Here is a 17,439-nt window from a genome sequence, read left to right on the forward strand (position 1 = left end):
CTACTGGACCCATCCTGTCCTGTTTTTTAATGTGTTTTGATATTGACTGCTGTCTTTGGGACATTCAGTAGTTATTTTCTTTGTTTTCTGATTGTAGATTTGTTTCTTTTGTCCTGGTTTTTTGTTTTATTTGGTTATGTCTGGACAGGCAGGCTGTGGGTTCTTTGTTGTTTGCTTGTCTGTAGTCACGATACTTTTCACCTTGTTGTCCAATGGGCAGGGACAGTCATTCAGCTATGGTGCAACAGGGCAGGTCCACTGGGTGCTCAAAAAGCCGGGATTCCTTCAGTTCAAAAAAATGAAAGCAGGAATGAGGGAAGGCTCAAGGTTAGCAGAGTGTTAAGAATTCATGTCTTTATTCGTTTGCATAACCTTTCAAAGCACTGCTTTGGAGATGGACTGCCTGAGTTTAGTCCTGGCTCTTCTGCACAGTCTTCAAAGAGCTGTTAAAAGGACTAACTGAGTTAATACACGTAAAATGGCTTAGAATGGCCCGTGACATTTAGTAAGCACTCCAAAAATAGTATTGCTTTTTCTTTCTACTCAAAAAAAAAAAAAAGAAAAGAAAAGAATAGAAATAAATAAATACAGTAAAACCTGCAAAAACAAGAACCTGTGTAAGGCAGAAGCCTGTTAGAAAAGGAAAACACAAATATTTTCCACAAAAACAAGCAGTAGAAAAAGTGGTAAGACTGCACCCTGTCAAAGGCAGAAAACTTTTGAGACTGAGAAAAACAAGGCAGTCCTGTCAAGTTCTGGCTCTCGCTGGTTTCACTGTATTCACTTTCCATCTAAAATGGGTGAGGCACCTGTTATGTTTATTCCTTGTGGGAACCTTCTGAAGTAAACACCATTACCCTCACTGTTCAAGAGAAACTGAGTTCACGGGGTTACACAAAGTTGGGATTGGATTCCAAAACCCATGCATTTTCCTCGGTGGAGAGCCAAAGCAGGGGGGAGGTTCCCCTTTCACCTTCCAGAAGTAAAACTATGTTTTCCTTCCAGGTTTGAATCTCTCTTTTCTGACCTGGAGCGGAGGCAGGAGGAGCTGGGCATCTCCAGCTTCGGAGCCTCTGTGACCACCATGGAGGAGGTCTTCATTCGGTAAGCAAGTGCAAAACTGTAAATGCCAAGAACCTCAGGGCTGGAGGGGATCCTAGAGACCACCATCCTCACTGAATGGTCGTCACTGGAAGTACCCTCTACCGGTACTTCCAGTGATGGGGTGTTGGATCATGGGGATAGTGTTGAATATGATGTCACCCACTAAGCAATGTGAGGGTCATGAAGCAGGGACACAGGCCCAAGTCTTGGAAGGCCTCAACAAGGCCCAGCAGGTAAACTGGCAGAAGTGGTGTGGGTAACAGGTAAGTTACTTTATCCAGTCTGGCAATAGGTGTCTTTTAACTGGAACAAGTAGTCCATTAACAGGTATTACTTGTGATACATTCAAATTTGTGTCTATCATTTTATTTTATATTTTCTACTAGGGTTTTCATGGGCTGGTTTTCAGAAGCCTGGGCCTTTCTTCCTAGTCCATCTTAGTCTGGAAGCTCTGCTGAATCCTGTTTAGCATCACTCAGTTCACATCTAAGACCTTGCTAGCCAGTATAGACTATTCTAAGTGTGGCAGCTCCTTTTTCCCTCATTATTTTGCCCTTTTTTTTTTTTTACATAATTTGACCTTCATTCTTTAAATCCAAGTGAAACGAAATGTTCTGTGATTTTGAGAATTTGTATTTGTTTTTTGTTTGGCCCAGGGTTAATAAATTGGTAGAATGTACTGCAGATACCCGAGTCAGCAAATTCTCGATAAATTCCCGGTCACTGGTTAACAGAGTTCCTGTTGATAAAATTAAATGTCTTCATTCAAGGATTTTCTCAGTGCAGACGGGCCTGCCCATCGAGCAGAACACCGGGGTGAGCGCTTACACCAAATACAGGCAAGGAAGCAGAGTGTGGCTAATTCTTGGAATCATACTATCATTCCCTCAAGAAGTGCATGTATCAACCTTTTACAGGGCCTAAGGAAAATGTGCACGTTTCAGGTGTAAAAGACTGACTCTGCCAGGTGTGAGCAATACCATGCTATCTGCTCCCCTTCAAGGCAAAGTGATGGTGTTTTCTGACTGGAATTAACCTGATGGAAGAAAGTATCAGAAAAGCTCATAGTAAAGATCTTGGCCACTCCTCTCATCAGTAAGAAGAAAGAATAAAAACACTAAAACTATTAGCCAAAAACTCTGTTTAATCTTTCACTGAGAAACCAATCATGTATTGTTCCAATTGGAATGTAAAATTTAAAAATATATCCTGTGAGACATGTGGACAACCTGTTGCATTCTTGTAATGTTAAAGAAAGAATATTGATGTGCATTTTATAAAGTGATCTTTTTTTTAATATAATCTTATTTATTTGGTTGTTGTTGTTGAAAATATACACAGGAAAACATACACCAATTCAACAGTTTCTACATGTATCATTTAGTGACATCGACTACATTCTTTGAGTTGCATAACCATTCTCGTCCTCCTTTTCTGAGTTGTTCTTTCCCCATTAGCATAAATTCACTGCCCCCTAAATTTCCTGTCCAGTCTTTCAAGTTGCTGTGACCTGTTCGAGCCCATATAGGTAGCTCTTATAAGAGCTCAAGGCAGGCATTTTTTACTAGTTGAGCTAAACTATTGTTTGATTTTAAAAAAGATTTTAGGGCTATTTTTGGTTTCAGGTTTAAAGATTATCTCGGGGCAATAGTTTTGGGAGTTCATCCAAACTTCATAGCTCTAGGAAGTCTGGAGTCCACGAGAATTTGAAATTTTGTTCTACATTTTCCCCCTTTTGATCAGGATTCTTCTATGGAATCTTTGATCAAAATGCTCGGTAATGGTAGTTGGGCACCATCCAGTTCTTCTGGTCTCATGGCAAAGGAGGCAATTATTCATGGAGACAATTAGCCACACATTCTGTATCTTCTTCCTATTCCTGACTCTCTTCTTCCTCTGTAGTTCAGGCACATAGAGACCAATTGTTGTGCCTTGGATGGCTACTTACAAGCTTTTAAGACCCCATTATAAGGTGGTCTTGATTTAGCTACCCACAAGGTATTATTGTAAAATAATGAGACTGATTTTCATGGATTAGTGAAAAGAATGATTTCATTGTTTTATAATTTTGAATCAGATATATGAAAGGGTAAGCTGTCGAGTTGGAAAGGGTCTTGGAGTTGTCTAGCCTGTCTCCTGTCCTATACAAATAGGAGCCTCTTTTCCAACCCCCAGCAATTGGTTATCCACGCTTCGCTTGGCCAAGCTTGGCTTTGGAGACAGCTCCAAGTCTTCTCGGGAAGTATTTCTCAGTGTACAATCTCAAGCAAGAGCCTTTTGACAAATGCCGGAGATGAATGTAGCCTACCTCATGTTGAATAAGAATGTTTGGTAGAGAATTTCGGGTATTTGTCAGTGTTTTTGCCAAGACCTTAGAAATGCCTGACTCATGCCTGCCCACCAGGCCTCCTTCCAAGAGGAAAGTGTGGCACAGAAGACACTGAGGCTGAGGCTTAAAGGCCCCCTTCACACCCCCAGTTCTGCAGGGCCCCAGAGCAGCAAAGTGGAAGTGCCCAATGCTAACCTCAAGGGTGTCCCTCCCCGACCAGGCCTGTTCTGTGCACATGCCTGTGCCCTTTGACTTTTCCTAGCAGTGAGATAGGCCATCTTTGTGCATGGACCTTAAATACTTATACAGGTGTGTCTGTAGGGCACATTACTAGGAGTAGAATTTCTGGGTTAAAGACTATGGGCATATTAAATTTATTCATACAGCCAATTTGTTTTCTAAAAGGAAAAAAAAAAAAAAACAAGACCCACCAATAGTGGTATTTTCCCCACATCCTCATCAGCTTTACATTTTTGCCCATCTGGTAAGTGGAAAAAGACTGCATCTTATTTATATTTTGTACCTGTCCAGGCTGCTCTTCCAGACTCTTCTTAGCCTGTGTCTTCTCTTTCTGCCACTCGACTCCAATCAAATCATAAGTTCAAAGAATTTTCACTAGAAGCAAATTTTCAATGTAACAGAAAAGTTCTCATGGCTATCATAAGAGGGAACACCTGACGTCAGGGGCCACCTGACGGCCTGCCAGTTTCTATCTGTGACCGCATTAATGCTATGTCTCCCCTGTTTTTATTGTAGTTCTATCTTTTCTGCCAACAATTCTATGCCATGTTCCTGAAAAGGATGACATATTCTTGGCGCAACTGGACAATGATGCTGTCAGTACAGATCCTGGTGCCTCTGGTGATCGTTATATTCAGCCTCATGTCATTCAACCTCAAGGCATCGAGCATGGAAAACGTCCCATTGAAGCTGACTTTGAAAACACATGGCCAAACTATTGTTCCATTCTTTATTTCTCAGAATTCCAGTCTGAGCTCACGCCTTTCAAAACGCTTTACAGACATGTTGGAGGCTGAATTACAGATCCCTCTGGAGGTCTCGGGTAAGTACAAGGCGCAGGAGGAGAACAGTGCTTGAAGCCAGCCTATTGTGGCCTTTGCCATGAGGCTTTGTCCTTTCGCATGGCACTGTCCGAGGTCACAGTGAGTAGCCAGACAGTCTCAGAAAATATCTTTCAAACTCCAACAGGACAGCAAAGTGACACCTTCTGGAGATGAAGCCATGTGTGTGTTTCTAGGGATGAAAGGACAGCCAAAAATGAAACCAATAAACAACCCACTGTGTTTGAATTTACTGAGAAATTTACACTTCTGTCAGGGTGTGATTGATATTAGAAAACTAAGGAGCCCTGGTGGTGCAACAGTTAAGAGCGTGTTTGCTAACTGCAAAATCTGCAGCTCTCCTACCGGCTCCATGGGAGAAAAGACCTGGCGATTTGCTCCCTTAAAGATTACAGCCTAGGAAGCTCTCTGGGGCAGTTCTACTCTGTCACTCAGGGTTGCTATGAGTCAGAATCAACAACATTATAAAAGGAAGTGCATGAGGAAACAAGGAAAGTATTACCACCGGAGCAGGTGGGGGGTGGAAATTTCCATAAACGAGGCATAATCATAATGTACTACATGGTACAGCTGTGAATAGTTTTTCCTTAGTCATAGTAATGTCAAACCTGAATATCAATGTCTTAGTTATCTAGTGCTGCTATAACAGAAATACCACAAGTGGATGGCTTTAACAAAGAGAAATTTATTCTCTCACAGACTAGAAGGCTAGAAGTCCGAATGCAGGGTGCCAGCTCCAGGGGAAGGCTTTCTCTTCCTCTGTCAGCTCTGGGGGAAGGTCCTTATCATTAATCTTCCCCTGTGGAGGAGCTTCTCAGTGCAGGGACCCCGGGTTTCTTGGCTGTATGAGGTCCCCCTGGTATGAGGTCCCCCATGTCTCTCTGGTCGTTTCTCTCTTTCATGTCTTAAGAGAGTTTGGCTTAAGATAAAATCTAATCCTTGTAGATTGAGTTCTGCCTTATTAACACAATTGCCACTAAACCCATCTCATTAACATGATAGAGACAGAATTTACAACACATGGGAAAATCACATTGGACGACAGAACAGTGGACAATCACACAATACTGAGAATCATGGCCTAGCCAAAGCGATACGCATATTTTTGGGAGACACAATTCAACACATGATAATCGACTTCACCAAAATTATGCTTTAACTCTAATGGGGGGAAAGGGGAGGGGAAGGCTGTAGGGGCCAGGGATGGCTGTAGGAGAGCAGATCCTCGTCTCCATAATAGGACGTCAGTAGATAACGCCTGGAACTAAAGAATCAAGAGCAAGCGGCTTAAACGTGTCCTTTAAAAATATAAGACACAGTAGCCAAGGGAATTGAAAAGTTGTCCCCTCTTTTTTCTAGTGAGCAGGCCCTGGGAATGGTGAGGGGCAGGGCAGGAGACTGCCTGTTTCCACTGTAAGTTGTATATAACTGTTTGATTTTAAAATTTGTATCCGTGTATTATTTTGACTGAAAATAAAAACTTAAAATAATTATGTTTTTAAAAAACTGAAGTAAAGAGACCAAATGCAGAACATAATGTAGAAAAATGGCTAGGATGAGGGATCACAACGCCTACCTCCCTGAGGCTGGGATTCTTCATATACGAAATGAGAGACTAATGACCCGGCCTCTCCGAAATGTGGGGAGGAAGACATGCCAGGGTGCCTGTTCAGCACTTTGCACAGTTGGCACTGAGTGAGCATTCAGCCAATGATGCTATTTCTTATTGTTGTTAAGACCGAAGACCCCTTCCAGCACTAAAGACTCAAGAGCTCTGTTGTTGCTAGGTGCCTTTCAGTTGGTTCCCACTCATAACGACACTATGTATCAAGAACGAAACACTGCCCAGTCCTGCGCCATGCTCACAATTGTTAATATGCTTGAGCCCATTGTTACAGTCACTGTGTCAATCCATCTCATTAAGGGTCTTCCTCTTTTCCGCTGAGCCTGTACTTTACCAAGCATGATGTCCTTCTCCAGGGACTGATCCCTCCTGACAATATGTCCAAAGTATGCAAGTCACAGTCTCACCATCCTTGCTTCTAAGGAGCATTCTGATTGTACTTCTTCCAAGACAGATTTGTTTTGGCAGTCTGTGGTATATTCAATATTCTTCTCCAACACCATAAGTCAAAGGCATCAATTCTTCAGCCTTCCTTACCCATTGTCTAGCTTTCCCATGATTATGATGTGATTGGAAATGCCATGGCTTGGGTCAGGCGCACCTTAGTCTTCAAGGTGACATCATTGCTTTTCAACACTTTGAAGAGGCCCTTTGCAGCAAATTTGCCCAATGCAATGCATCTTTTGATTTCTTGAATGCTGCTTCGATGGCTGTTGATTGTGGATCCAGGTAAAATGAAATCCTTAACAACTTCAATCTTTTCTCCATTTATCATGATGTTGCTTATTGGTCTAGTTGTGAGGGTTTGTTTTCTTTATGTTGAGGTGTAATCCATACTGAAGGCTGTGGTCTTTGATCTTCATCAGTAAGTACTTCAAGTCTTCTTCACTTTCAGCAAGCAAGGTTGTGTCATCTGCATGTTGCAGGTTGTTAATGAGTCTTCCTGCAATCCTGATGCCCTGTTCTTCTTCATATAGTCCAGCTTCTTGGATTATTTGCTCAGCATACAGATTGAATAAGTACGGTGAAAGGGTGCAATTCTAGCACACTCCTTTCCTGACTTTAAACCATGCAATATCCCCTTGCTCTGTCCAAACAGCTGCCTCTTGATATATGTCCAGGTTTCTCATGAGCACAATGAAGTGTTCTGGAATTCCCATTCTTCGCAATGTTATTCAAAATTTGTTATGATCCGCACAGTCCAACGTGTTTGCATAGTCAATAAAACATCGTTCTGGTATTCTTGGCTTTCAGCTAGGATCCATTTGACATCAGCAGTGATAGCTCTGGTTCCACATCCTCTTCTGAATCCAGCCTGAATTTCTGGCAGTTCCCTGTCAATATACTGCTGCAGCTGCTTTTGAATGATCTTCAGCAAAATTTTGCTTACATGTGATATTAATGATAAAACCCAGTACTGTTCAATAATTTCCACAGTTGGATCACCTTTTTGGGGAATATGCATAAATATGGATCTCTTCCTGTCAGTTGGCCAGGTAGCTAGCTGTCTTCCAAATTTCTTGGCGTAGACGAGTGAGCGCTTCCAGCACTGCATCTATTTGTTGAAACACCTCAATTGATATTCCGTCAATTCCTGGAGCCTTGTTTTTCACCAGTGCCTTCAGCGCAGCTTTGACTTCTTCCTTCAGTACCATCGGTTCCTGATCATACACTACCTCTTGAAATGGTTGAACGTCAACCAGTTCTATTTGGTATAATGACTCTGTGTGTTCCTTCCATCTTCTCCTGCGTCTTTTAATATTTTCCCCATAGAATCCTCCACTATTGCAACTCCAAGCTTGAATTTTTCCTTCAGTTCTTTCAGCTTGAGGAATGCTGAGTGTGTTCTTCCCTTTTGATTTCCTATCTCCAGCTCTTTGCATATGTCATTATAATACTTTACTTTGTCTTCTCTAGCTGCCTTTTGAAATCTTCTGTTCAATTTTTTACTTCATCATTTCTTCCTTTCACTTTAGCTGCTTGAAGTTCAAGAGCAAGTTTCAGAGACTATTCTGACATCCATTTTGGTCTTTTCTTTCTTTCCTGTCTTTTTAATGACGTCTTGATTTCTTCACGTATGATGTCCTTGATGTCATTCCACAACTCGTCTGGTCTTCAGTCATTGGTGTTCAATGTGTCAAATCTATTCTTAAGATGGTCTCTAAATTCAGGTGGGATATACTTACTCAAGGTCATACTTTGGCTGTCATGAATTTGTTCTGATTTTCTTCAGTTACAACTTGAACTTGCATATGAGCAATTAATGGTCCGTTCCACAGTTGTCCCCTGGCCTTGTTCTGACCAATGATATTGAGCTTTTCCATCATCTCTTTCCACAGATGTAGTCGATTTGATTCCTGTGTATTCCATCTGGCGAGGTCGGTGTGTATAGTCGAAGTTTCTGTTGGTGAAAAAATATATTTGCAATGAAGAAGTCATTACCCAAAAACCAAAAACCCACCGCCGTCGAGTCAATTCCGACTCATAGCAACCCTATAGGACAGAGTAGAACTGCTCCGTGGAGTTTCCGAGGAGCACCTGGCAGATTCGAACTGCTGACCTCTTGGTTAGCAGCCATAGTACTCAACCACTATGCCACCAGGGTTTCCAAAGAAGTCGTTAGTCTTGCAAAAGTCTATCATGAGATCTCCGGCATACTTTCTATCACCAAGGCCATATTTTCCAGCTACCGATCCTTCTTCTTTGTTTCCAACTTTTGCATTCCAATTACCAGTAATTATCAATGCATCCTAATAGCATGTTTGGTCAATTTCAGACTGTAGAAGCTGGTAAAAATCTTCAATTTCTTCATCTTTAGCATTAGTGATTGGTGCGTCAATTTGAATGAATAATAGTCATATTAACTGGTCTTCCTTGTAGGCATATGGATATTATCCTATCACTGACAGTGTTGTACTTCAGGATAGATCTTGAAATGTTCTTTTTGATGATGAGTGCATTGCCTTTCCTCTTCAGGTTTTCATTCACAGCATAGTAGACCATATGATTGTCTGATTCAGAATGGCCAATAACGGTCCATTTCAGCTTACTAATGCCCAGGATATCAGTGTTTATGCATGCCATTTCATTTTTGGCAATTTCCAATTTTCCTAGATTCATACATCATACATTCCATGTTCTGATTATTAATGGATGGATGCAGCTGTTTCATCTCATTTTGAGTTGTGCCACATCCTCAAATGAAGGTCCTGAAAGCTTGACTCCATCCACGTCATTAAGGTCGACTCTACTTTGAGGAGGCAGCTCTTCCCCAGTCATCTTTTGAGTGCCTTCCAACCTGGGAGGCTCATCTTCTGGCACTGTATCAGACAATGTTCCATTGCTGTTCGTAAGGTTTTCACCGGCTAATTCTTTTCAGAAGGAGACTGCCAGGTCCTTCTTTCTAGGCTATCTCAGTCTGGAAGCTCAACTGAAACCTGTCCGCCATGGGTGACCCTGCTGGTATCTGAATACCAGTGGCATAGCTTCCAACATCACAGCAACACGCAAGCCCCCACAGTACGACAAACTGACAGACATGTGGGTCTAGATGGGTCGTATATTTCACACGGCAACGTGTGCCGGGAATTCAGTGATGAGCAAGCTTAGTAGTAGCCCTCAAGGACTGAAAGTCTAGTGGTCCCATGAATAAATAACAGATCATTTCAGTGCAAAGGGATCATCACTGATTGGAGTGCTACCGGATCGCATAGACATGTATCAGACTTAGGGGTCAAAGGAAGCTTCCAGAGTAAGCACTGTCTAGGTCAAGACCTGAAGTCTGTATGGGAACTGACGGATAGAAGGGGAAGGTAAACTGAAGAACATTCCAAACAACAAGAATTTTGTAAGCTTTGGGGAATGATAAGTCCTCAGGCATGGCTAGAATTTGTGTGAGGAGAGGCAAGCAGGGAAGCTGTAAGCGTAGACATGTGATTGTGCTCAGTGAGTCAGGGACAGGAGCTGGGGAGCCCCACCTCACTGGGCCTGGTGCCGAGCTCTCTATCATCCTCACTGCATATTGCCAGCAGGTGTTCTGCTCTGTTCCAGGTCCGGTGGAAGAGTTCCTACTGCAAAAGGCAGAGGAGGAACCTGAGGGTTTTGACAACCGCTACGTCGTCGCAGCTTCCATTGAAGACGTCAAAGGCCGTACCGTTGTGACAGCTCTGTTCAACAATGAGGCATACCACTCCCCCGCCCTGGCTGTGGCTCTGGTGGACAATTTTCTATTCAAGCTGCTCTCTGGTGCCAAGGCTTCCATTACTGCAACGAATCACCCTCAACCGCAGACTGCCATAGAGACCTCTGAGGACATCCTGTACCAGTATGTGCCTTCCCTTCTCCCGCACCCATGCCCACAGCCTCCCCCTTAACTCCTGCTTGTCTGTGTCCTCTTTTAATTGCACACTGCTCTTTTGGAAGATGATGGCCATGAGCAGTCCTGCTTAAACTGCTGCCTCTCTCCTCCTGTCCTGTATCCTGCAGGGGCCTCAAAGTACATTACCTTGTTATCAACTTGCTCTTTGGAATGGCTTTCCTGTCTAGCTCGTTTTCCATCCTGACAGTCAAGGAGAACTCCAGCAAGGCCAAGCACGTCCAGTTTGTCAGTGGTGTCCATGTGGTGACCTTCTGGCTCTCCGCCCTGCTGTGGGATCTCATCTCCTTCCTGGTCCCCAGCCTGCTGCTGCTGGTGAGTGTGGCCTTCCCCTGCAGGTTACCTGGTCCCCAGCCTGCTGGAGCTGGTGAGCACAGCTGGGGGGCCCTTGCCTGAAGGCAAGGGGCTGGCCTGGAGCACTGCCCAGAGCCTGAGCTGGCAGGAGCCTAGGTTGGCAGCCTCAGCACTGATTTGGGGATCCCTTGTGTGATACACCTTCATCACTGCCCCTCAGTAAGATGCCCTGGTTCCTGGTGCCTTCAGGAGGAGAGAGCCCTTCTCCAGGGCCTCTACTATGTGGCCTCCTCACAGTTGCTCCCTGAGCTAATAAGAAACTGCCTTCTTCTGAGTAAAAAAAAGAGGTGGAAAACAGCTCACCAGGGTACTGCTGAGTACTCAGTGATGATTGAATTGAGTAGCTCATGGGTCCCTGGTTCCTTTATGGAGAACAGATCCCTTTCGTGATTGTTTTTTAAGCATCTCTGAACCTCCTTATCTCACTGCACTGTGGCTATTGATTTCCAGGTGCAAGGCTTGCCCATCTGGCATTGATGGATGAAAGAATGAAGGGAGTTGGCTGTGGAGTGTTGCCAATGCCTTATTTTTAAAGCTGAGAGTATTATAGTCCTTCTCCAGTGCTTAGGATTGCCTCTTGGTGACTTCTTCAAATCCCTCACCCCTTCCTAAGGTGGTGTTTCTATACTACAAAGAAGAAGCTTTCACCTGCAATGGAAATATCCTGGCTGTCTTCCTGATGTTAATGCTCTACGGCTGGGCCATCATTCCCTTCATCTACTTGGCCAGCTTCTGCTTTACCAACACCTGCAACGCTTTTGTTAAGCTCATCATAATGCTCACCTTCCTGAGCATCGGCCCCTTCATTCTCGTCTCCGTCACAAGTGAGAAAGGTGAGGCCTGCCATAGCCACATGTCACACAGAGCTATTTTCCCTAGAGCAGCCACAAAGAAGGTACCGTGCAAGCATGCGTCTATCAAACCCTCTGCAAGAATGTGCTTGGCAGCTTTAGTTAGTCTTAAGATCCCCGAACTGGAAATATCTCAAACAGCCAGGAGAATGGGTAAACTGTTATATTCACAAAATATATCATTGCTCAGCAATAGCAAAGGAAAGCAGCCACGGGTACATTCAACAGTGTAGACAAATATAAAAAATGCAATGCTATGCAAGAGAATTGGACAAAAGAGAGCCAAAGAACAAGCAGAACGAATCCGTAGTGACACAGTTTGAACAGTGATTGCTTCAGGGTGTGGAGGGTGAGGAGTGACTGAAAAGGGATGTTAGGGAGTTTTCTGGAGTGGTGGAAATATTCTATGACTTGATTGGGGTGTTGGTTATCCAGGTGCATAAATTTACTAAAATTTATCAAATTGTCCACTTATTAAATGTGCATTTCACTGGAATGAATAATACCTCAATAAAAGAATTAACAAGTAAATAAATAAGCCAAGGTAATGGAGCAAGACTGCTTAGAAAGTAAATTGGAGTAAAGGAAGCTGAAGCTGTGCACTCACGAGTCCCCCACACCTTAGCTCTGGTGTTCCTGTGTCCATGCCACCACACTCTCTTCCTTCTGTCTAACTCACAATTTGTGGTGGCCTTTTTTTTTTTTTTTTTAATTTTGCAGTAAGTGAAAGTTTACAGCACAAATTAATTTCTCGTTCAAACATTTACACACATATTGTTTTGTGACATTGGTTGCAATCCCTGCAATGTGATAGCACTCCCCCCACTCCCCCCTCCCTCTCTACCCCAGGGTTCCCCATGACCATTTGTCCAGTTTTCCTGTCCCTTCCTACCTTCTCATCTTACTTTTGGGCAGGAGTTGCCCATTTGGTCTTGTATATTTGATTGAACTAAAAAGTACATTCCTCACATATGTTATTGTTTGTTTTATAGGCTTGTCTAATCTTTGTCTGAAAAGTAGGTGTTGGGAGTAGCTTCAGTTCTGAGTTAGCAGGATGTCCAGGGCCATAGTCTTGGTGGTTACTCCAGTCTCTGTCAGATCAGCAAGTCTGGTCTTTTTTTTGTGAATATGGGTTTTGTTCAACATTTTTATCCTGCTTTGGCCGGGACTCTATTGTGATCCCTGTCAGAGAGTTTGGTGGCAGGAGCCAGGCACCATCTAGTTCTTCTGGGCTCAGGCTGATGGAGGTGGTAGTTCACGCGGTTCATTAGTCCTTTAGGCTAATGTTTTCCTTGTGTCTTTGGATTTCTTCATTCTCCTTTGCTCCAGATAGGATGGGATCAATAGATATATCTTAGATGGCCATTCACAAGCTTTCAAGAACCCAGATACTACTCATCAAAGTAGGATGTAGAACATTTCCTTTATGAACTATGTTATGCCAATTGACCTAGATATCTCCCGAGACAATGGTCCCCAGGCCTCAGTCCCAGTAGCTCAGTCCCTCAAGGTGTTTGGATGTGTCTAGGAAGCTTCTATGACTTTGCCTTGATCAAGTCGTGCTGACTTCCTCTATATTGTTTGTTGTGTTTTCCTTCACCAGAGCTGACACTTGTCTGCTATCTAGTTAGTAATTTCCCCTCCCTTCCTCTCTTCAGTGTGTAAACCTTTTCTTGAGCTTTTAAACAGTGGTCTCATACAATATTTGTCCTTTTATGATTGACTTCTTTCACTCAGCATAATGCCCTCCAGAGTCATCCACATTGTCAGATGTTACACCAATTCATCATTGTTCTTTATAGTATTCCATTGTATTTGTTTATCCATTCATCTGTTGGTGGACACTTACGTCATTTCCATCTTTCTGCAATATGTTCTTAAGAGCGCAATTGCTACTTTGTATGGTATTTCTATTTCTAGGATTTAAGGAAGCACCGTATCATTTTCATTACTGTTTGTACCATTTTACATTCCCACCAGCAGCTCATAAGAGTTCCAATCTCCCCGTGACTTCTGTAACATTTATTATTTTCTTTTTATTATTATTATTATTAGTGCCAATATTGTTGGGGTCAGATGGTATCTCATTGTAGTTTTGATTTGCATTTCTCTTATGGCTAATGATCATGAGCATTTCTTTACATGTCTGTTAGCTGCCTGATTGTCTTCTTTGGTGCAGTTTCCGTTCATGTTCTTTGCCCAATTTTTATTGGATTATTTGTCTTTTTGTTGCTGGAGTGTTAAAGTATTTTGTAGATTTTAGAGATTAGACCCTTGTCAGATATGTTGTAGCCAAAAATTTTTTCCTGCTCTGTAGATTCTCTTTTTACTCTTTTGGAAAATCTTCTGATGAGCATACGTGTTTAATTTTTAGAAGCTCCCAGTGATCCAGTTTATCTTCTGGTGTTTGTGTATTGTTAATTATGGTTTGTATTATATTTATGCCATGTATTAGGGCTCCTAGCATTGCCCCTATTTTTTCTCCCATGACCTTTATCATTTTAGGCTTTGTATTTAGGTCTTTGATCCATTCTGAGTCAGTTTTTATATATGGTGTGAGGTATGGATCCTGTTTCACTTTTTTACAAATGGACATCTAGTTATGTCAGCACCATTTGTTAGACACTGTCTTTTACCCATTTAATGGACTTTGGCCCTTTGTCAAATATCAGCTGCCTGTAGATGAATGCATTTACATCTGGATTTTCAAATCTGTTCCATTGGTCTATGTATCTGTTGTACCAATACCAGGTTGTTTTGACTACCACGGGTGTATAGTAGGTTGTAAGATCAGGTTGTGTGAGGCATCCTAGTTGGTTCTTCTTCTTCAATAATGCTTTGCTTATCCAGGGCCTCTTCCCTTTCCATATAAAGTCGGCAAGTAGTTTCTCCATCTCATTAAAGAATGTTATTGGAAATTGGATCAGGATTGCATTGTATCTGTATATTGCTTTGGGTAGTATTGACATTTTCCCAATGTTGAGTCTTCACATCCATGAGCATGGTATATTTTTCCATTTATTTGGGTCTCTTTTGGTTTCTTGCAGTAGTGTTTTTAGTTTTCTTTGTATAGGTTTTATATGTCCGTGGTTAGATTTATTGCTAAGTAATTTATCTTTTGATGGGCTATTGTAATTGGTATTGATTTCCTGATTTAGTTTTCAAAGTTCTCTTTGTTGGTGTAGAGGAATCCAACTGATTTTTGTATGTTAATCTTGTATCCTGTTACTTTGCTGAAAACTTTTATTAGTTCCAGTGTCTTTCTTATGGATTTTTTTGGCTTTTCTATGTATAAGATCATATCATGTGCGAATAGGGGTAGTTTTACCTCTTCCTTACCAGTTTGGATGCCCTTTTTTTCCTTTTCTTGCCTTATTGCTCTAGCTAGGACTTCCAGCGTGATGTTGAATAAGAGTCTTGGTAAAGGGTATCCTTGTCTAGTTCCTGTTCTCAAGGAGAATGCTTTCATTCTCTCTCCATTGAGAATAATGTTGCCTATTAGTTTTGTATAAATGCCCTTTATTATATAGAGGAGTTTCCCTTCTATTTCTATTTCACTGAGAATTTTCATCAGGAATGGGTTGTGCTTTGTCAAATACCTTTTGTGCTTTGATTGAAATGACCATGTGATCCTTTTCTTTTGTCCTATTTATGTAGCTGATTACATTGATTGATATTCTAATGTTCAACCATCCTTACACACCTTGTATGAATGCCACTTGGTCATGATGTATTATTTTTTTGATATGCCATTGAATTCTATTGGCTAGAATTTTGTTGAGAATTTTTGTGTCTATATTCATGATGGATATGGATCTGTAGTTTTCTTTTTTTGTGATGTCTTTGCCTGGCTTTGGTATCAGGGTTATGCCAGCTTCATAGAATGAATTCAGGAACATTCCTTCCTTTTCTATGCTCTGAAATAGTTTGAGTAGTATTGGTGTGATGTGATGGCCTTTCTGTTTTTCATGCATACCACCCACAGAGCTCCAAAAGAGAAAGCATCTCCTTCTGAGCAGATCAGAAAAGCGGCAGCATTTTGACTTTATGATTGAAGTAGAGTAAAAAGCACCATGTAGGTAGAGTGGAGGGAGGCAGCAGAGGTGTGAATTGATGGAGCGCTCGCCAAGGTTGCCACTGTACTGTGCACCTGAGAGTTACTGACGGCGTTTTAAGGCCCATTCAGGGGACTCCGATCAGGTGGCCCAGGGACCCACTTTGAGAAATGCCACCCTAATCTGCAGGGAGAACCTCCTTCCACTGCCTGCTGCCCAGCCTCACACCAAAGGGACATGCACTGACACAGGCTAAGTCCATGGACTCTAAGGGTTCCTGATGCCAAGGATCCCTGATGCCTAAGGGTGGAGCTGTTGGAGACACTGAGGACATGAGGGTGTTCTCACTCTCAGACATTCTCTCTGGATTCCCTTGGCCTTCCTGAGATCCCTTTCTTTTTAGATTGCCTCAAGCTATTTTTCTCCCCCCAGTAATATGCAGCAATCAAAAGGGTCAACACCTTCCTTCCACTAAGTAGGAAACGCCTTCCAACTGAAAAGCTAAATTGGAAGCTGGTGAGTCATAGGCACTGGGACGCCTGGGACAAGGAAAGGAACCCGACCTCTGGCCTAAAGAAGGGAGGCTGATAGGTTTATGTGCTCCATCCCTACTCCCCAAGGAAGGACACTGATGGAGACTTGGGGGCCAGAGTTCCAGCTAGTAGTAGAAAGTGTGCATTTGCCTGGCCTTGGCCTCTAAATACACTCCCTAGAGGCCTCCTTAGGATGGCTGCAGCTATGGTGGTAGACAGATAGTCAAGGATATGAACATCTGAGCTCTCTTTTCCAGAGGCCCCACTAAAATGGTAGAAAGGGAAATTAAAATGTACTAATCCGCTGTGCAACCACTCGTCTGTCAGTTTGTTATACTGTGGTGGCTTATGCATTGCTGTGATGTTGGAAGCTAGGCTACCAGTATTTCAATTACCAGTATGGTCACCCTTGGTGGACAAGTTTCAGTGTAACTTCCAGACTAAGACAGATTAGGAAGAAAGGCCTGGCAATCTACTTCTGAAAATTAGCCAGTAGAAACCCTATGGATTACAACAGAATATTGTCTCATATAGAGCTGGAAGCTGAGCCCCTAGGTTGGAAGACCCTCAAAATACACAGTGACCTCAACAACAAACTCCTCCGATGTATGACCCTGGGGCCTTGGGGCCTGAATCTCAGTGGGGCTGCTGAGGTCCACAGCTTCTGACTTCTGCCCCAAACTGAGTTTCATCCCCGGCACATAGATTCTCACTCTACTGCAAGGTTTCTGAGTCCTGGCCTAGGAAATGTTGGTTGGGAGACCTACTGTAGATCATCCAAGTTCAGCATGTCATACATATATCACAGTGACCTCAACTGAGGGAAACCTCACATATTGGTCCCCAAATGTTGTGCTACTCAAAGTCGATGTCCTAAGACTAGAGTGTGCTTTTTTATCATTGGTTCAGCCCCTTCCCGTGGCATCCGTGAATCCTATGTCTGCATGCTCTCTCCCCTAAACCATCCACTGGCCTGGAGCTGGTTGCATGAGTTGTTATGAAGTCTAGAGTTTGAGCTCTAACCTCCCCTTTATTTCTCCTTTGTGTCATTGAAAATGTGTTGGACTTTGCGAAGGTCAACACCTAGAGCACATGGAGCTATTAGGGGTCAGAACAAAGCAACCTGTGAGTG

The 17,439-nt window shown here is 42.7% G+C and overlaps 1 protein-coding gene across 1 annotated transcript in view; it reads left to right on the forward strand.

Annotated features, from left to right (window-relative positions):
* LOC126087063 (ATP-binding cassette sub-family A member 17-like) overlaps positions 1–17,439 on the forward strand; it is a 99,686-nt gene that overhangs the window by 62,643 nt on the left and 19,604 nt on the right. Inside the window, exons 16-21 of the mRNA XM_049904040.1 lie at positions 1,006–1,104; positions 1,761–1,920; positions 4,190–4,496; positions 10,190–10,463; positions 10,625–10,829; positions 11,482–11,701. Of these exons, the coding sequence (XP_049759997.1) occupies positions 1,006–1,104; positions 1,761–1,920; positions 4,190–4,496; positions 10,190–10,463; positions 10,625–10,829; positions 11,482–11,701 (1,265 nt within the window). The remainder of the gene's footprint in view (positions 1–1,005; positions 1,105–1,760; positions 1,921–4,189; positions 4,497–10,189; positions 10,464–10,624; positions 10,830–11,481; positions 11,702–17,439) is intronic.

Source organism: Elephas maximus, chromosome 12, assembly GCF_024166365.1.
Source record: "Elephas maximus indicus isolate mEleMax1 chromosome 12, mEleMax1 primary haplotype, whole genome shotgun sequence".
In the NCBI taxonomy this organism is placed as follows: Eukaryota; Metazoa; Chordata; class Mammalia; order Proboscidea; family Elephantidae; genus Elephas; species Elephas maximus.